Consider the following 3,381-nt stretch of genomic DNA (forward strand, 5'->3'; position numbering starts at 1 on the left):
CACACACACACACACACACACAGAGCATCCCACCTGCCCCAAGTCTCTCTGCCCCGCCCCCTCCGCCCCCCTATGACCCGGAGCTGTTTACAGCCACCACCAGGGAACCACGTTTGCTTGTTTATGCGCCGTCTGCTGTGGTTCTGTTTGTGTCTCCAGAGGCAGCTTCAGTGTTCAGTATTTTATAAATGAATTAATGAAGTGCCTGTTCTTCCCTCCCCACCCCTGTGACCTGGTTTCTCAGTCTATGTTTTTCTCCGCTGCTCTACACTTCCAGCCATTGCCTTAGTCGCCCCCCACCCGTCCCAGCAGCTGGGGAGGGAGCCCCGTGCGAGGGCGGTAACGATGCCCGGCGGCCCGAGCAGTCGCCCCGGCAGGACCAGACCTGGCATTCGCCCCGCTCCCGGCCTGGCACCCGGGAGGGGAAACTGGCAGTCGGCACCGCCCTTCCTGGCGGGGGTGGGGTGGGGTGGGGGCGGCGGCAATCTTCCTCCCGGGTCAGGTCAGACTGAGGGGGCGTGGAGGCGACAAGGCTCCGGCGCCAGCCTAATGGGGGCGCCTGGGGGTAGTTCCCGGGGCTCAGGAGCGCGGCCCGCCCACTGCGGGCGCTCTGGACCCAGGTCTGGGGCTTTCCGGGCCCGGGCAGCCGCCCGCCCGGGAAAATCCCAGCCCCCTTCCCGGCGCCGCGGTCCTGCCCGGCAGAGCGGGGGAGGATTCCCGGAATCTGCCCGGAGACCGCCGGCGCGTCATTGGGCAGCATCGGTCCATATATGGGCAACGTTTCCGCTGCGTCAGCTGGGAAAGCCCCGGCGCGCGCGACTGGGCGGGGCCGCGTCTGCGTGCTCCGCGTCTCGCCGCAGGCTCCCTGCCCCGCGGTGTGGGGCTGCTGGACCACTGCCCGCGCTTAGGACCTAAAAGCCCCGGAGGGCCAGAGGACTAAGGGAGGGAGGGCTGGGGGCCCTAGGTGCCCGGGCAGGTCTGGCGAGGGGGACATAGGCCCTGGAGTGAGCCCTAAACTGTGGTGGGTGAGAGCCTCCCACTCCTCTCCTCCCTCCGTCCACCCGGTTTGGAGAAAAAAAAGACGCCAGAAATTAAAGAACGATTTTTTTACTTAAATAAATTCAATAAAAAGTCAGAACAACAAACACACACACACAAACACATCTTAAAATAAACTCTTTAGAGACTAAGTGCGTGTTTCTTCTCCACAGTACGGTGCAGAGAGGGGAGGCCAGGGGGCGGAGGTCCCCTACCCAGTGCCCCCGCGGGCTTGAGTACCGGGCGGCGGGGCCAGCTCCGCCGCGATCGCCCCCTCCTCCCCTCCCTGTTAAATACACAAATATATTATATTCAATATGAATCGAGTCTGTTTCCAGCAGAAAAAAAAAAACACGGAAGGAGCTTGTAAACGTCGAAGTGGAAAGGATTGGGCGAGAGCGGGCGGGCTGGAGTCCAGTGTGGTTTGCGGCGCCCCCAGGTCCTGGGGCGAATGTCCATCGCCTGCCTCCTCCCCCGCCCCCGGAGCGGTGCGCCCAGCCGTCCAGGCTGGGGGGTGGGGTGTCCGTACGGGAGTGAGGGATCTCAGAAGGCATGTCCCTTGACCCCAAGAAGCAGCTGGCAGCCATTGCTGACGTGGGTCATGACCTTCTGTTTGAGCTGGGCCACCTGCTCCCGGAGGAGGCCGGCCGTGTTCGACAGTCCGGCGTTCTCGGCCTTGAGCGTCTTCACCTTGTCCTCCAGGCGCGCGATGCGCTCCAGCTTCCGCTTCCGGCACTTGGTGGCCGCCAGCCGGTTCCGCAGCCGCTTACGCTCCACTTTGATGCGCTCCTGATCTTCCATGTTGATGGGGGACACTGGCGGCGTGCCGTCGCGGCTCCGCGCCTCCGGCACCGTCTGTGGTTCCTCCTTGAAGGTGGAGGCTCCGCGGCCCAGGCCTAGCTGCGCAGGGTGGCCACCGGCGAAGGGAGGCGCGTGAGGGAGGTAGCTGATGGTGGCCGTCGGGTACGAGCTGCCAGTCCCGACAGAGGCTCCGGCGCCTCCAGGGGGTGCAGAGGCTGGGGAGTAGCTGCTGAGGTTGGTGTACACCGGAGGCGGCTCCGGGCCCGCGTAGACGCTGCCGGGGCCTGCTGGGGGTCCCCCACTGGCGCCCAGGGACACGTTGGGGGGCGTCACGTGATTCATCTTGTGCAGGTCGTCCAGAGCTTTGACAAAACCGTCGGCGAAGCCCTCCTGCTCCTCGGTGACGCCTCCCCCTGCGTTCCCCGCACCTCCGCCGCTGCCACCCCCACGGGGGTAAAAGTACTGTCCCGGTGGCGTGGGCGTCGTCGTGATCACGCCGTTGCTGTTGGGAACGATCAGGCGCTCTAGCTCCGACGAGGCGAGCTTGAGCGATGCGCCCGTGTCCGAGCTTTGGCTGGAAAAGTAGCTGCCGCCGCCGCTGCCCTCCGGTCCGTGGCCCCGCGCGCTGGTTGCTTTCAGACCTCGGTAGGGGTCGGTCAGGTTGAGTGCCAGGCTCGGTTTCAGGAGTTTGTAGTCGTGTAGAGAGAGGCCACCAGGGGCCCGGCCGTAGCCCGCAGCTGCGTAAGAGTCGTCGTGGTAGAAGGGTTGTTCCATTTTGGTGCACATCCGGGCGGCCCGGCGGGCTTGGGTCGGGGGTCCCTGCGGGGCCGCCCCAGGCCTCCCTGCAGCGAGCGGCGCGCCGTCCGCGGCGGTGGCCGGACCAAGTGTCTGGGCGCGCGTTCCCGGGGGCAGTTTCGGGCGGGGAGCAGCCAGCCGGCGGCCGTGGGCCAAAGCTCTACCCGGTTTCCCCCGTCCTTCGTTCCCTTCTCAGGTGCGATCGCTCTCTCGGCGTCGCTTTCCCCAGCTCCCTGCTCCCCGCTGGCTCGGACGCTGCCCTGGCGGTGCTCAAGGTCCCAGCCGCTCAGCCAAGCCTCTCGTCTTTATACGGGCTGTCAGGGGCGGAAGTGCGCTCGGATTGGCCGTCGCCTGAGCCCGGCCCCCGCGCCCCCCTCTTCGAGCGTGGGGAAGGGGAGGAGGCGGCTCGCGTCACTGTCAGGAAGCGCGTGTCCTTGTAAACAGCGGCCACGGGGCGGGTGGCGCGGCGCGACTGCAGGGGAGGGGCTGGGGGACCCCCAAACACGAGAAGACACTGCTGGGGGGGGGGTGCCCAAGGCACCTGCGACCGGAGCTGGCCAGGGTGTGATGCCCCCCTTCCCCCAGAGTATACCGAGAGGGAAAAGTGGACCGGGTACCGAGTGCGTGCAGGGGGGAGGGGCCCTAGGGCGTACGTGTAAGGCCTGAGGGACCAGGAGTATTCTTGAGGGGTTGAGCATTAAGAATACACTTGGAGTCCTCCCCACAGAAATTAAACAAACACACACA

The 3,381-nt window shown here is 65.7% G+C and overlaps 1 protein-coding gene across 1 annotated transcript; it reads right to left on the minus strand.

Annotated features, from left to right (window-relative positions):
• Window positions 1-1,091: 1,091 nt before the first annotated feature.
• Window positions 1,092-2,895, minus strand: JUNB (JunB proto-oncogene, AP-1 transcription factor subunit). Its single transcript, XM_004715512.3, has one exon. The coding sequence runs from the start codon at window positions 2,623-2,625 to the stop codon at window positions 1,582-1,584; it is 1,044 nt and encodes a 347-aa protein (XP_004715569.1). The 5' UTR covers window positions 2,626-2,895; the 3' UTR covers window positions 1,092-1,581.
• Between the last annotated feature and the right edge of the window lie 486 nt (window positions 2,896-3,381).

This window comes from Echinops telfairi, unplaced genomic scaffold (genome assembly GCF_000313985.2).
Source record: "Echinops telfairi isolate 266 unplaced genomic scaffold, ASM31398v2 ScPeMD7_30;HRSCAF=105, whole genome shotgun sequence".
Classification (NCBI taxonomy): Eukaryota; Metazoa; Chordata; class Mammalia; order Afrosoricida; family Tenrecidae; genus Echinops; species Echinops telfairi.

Bases quoted from the DNA above. Each gene is read 5' to 3' on its own strand.
- JUNB (XM_004715512.3), bottom strand. From the start codon at position 2,625: ATGTGCACCAAAATGGAACAACCCTTCTACCACGACGACTCTTACGCA.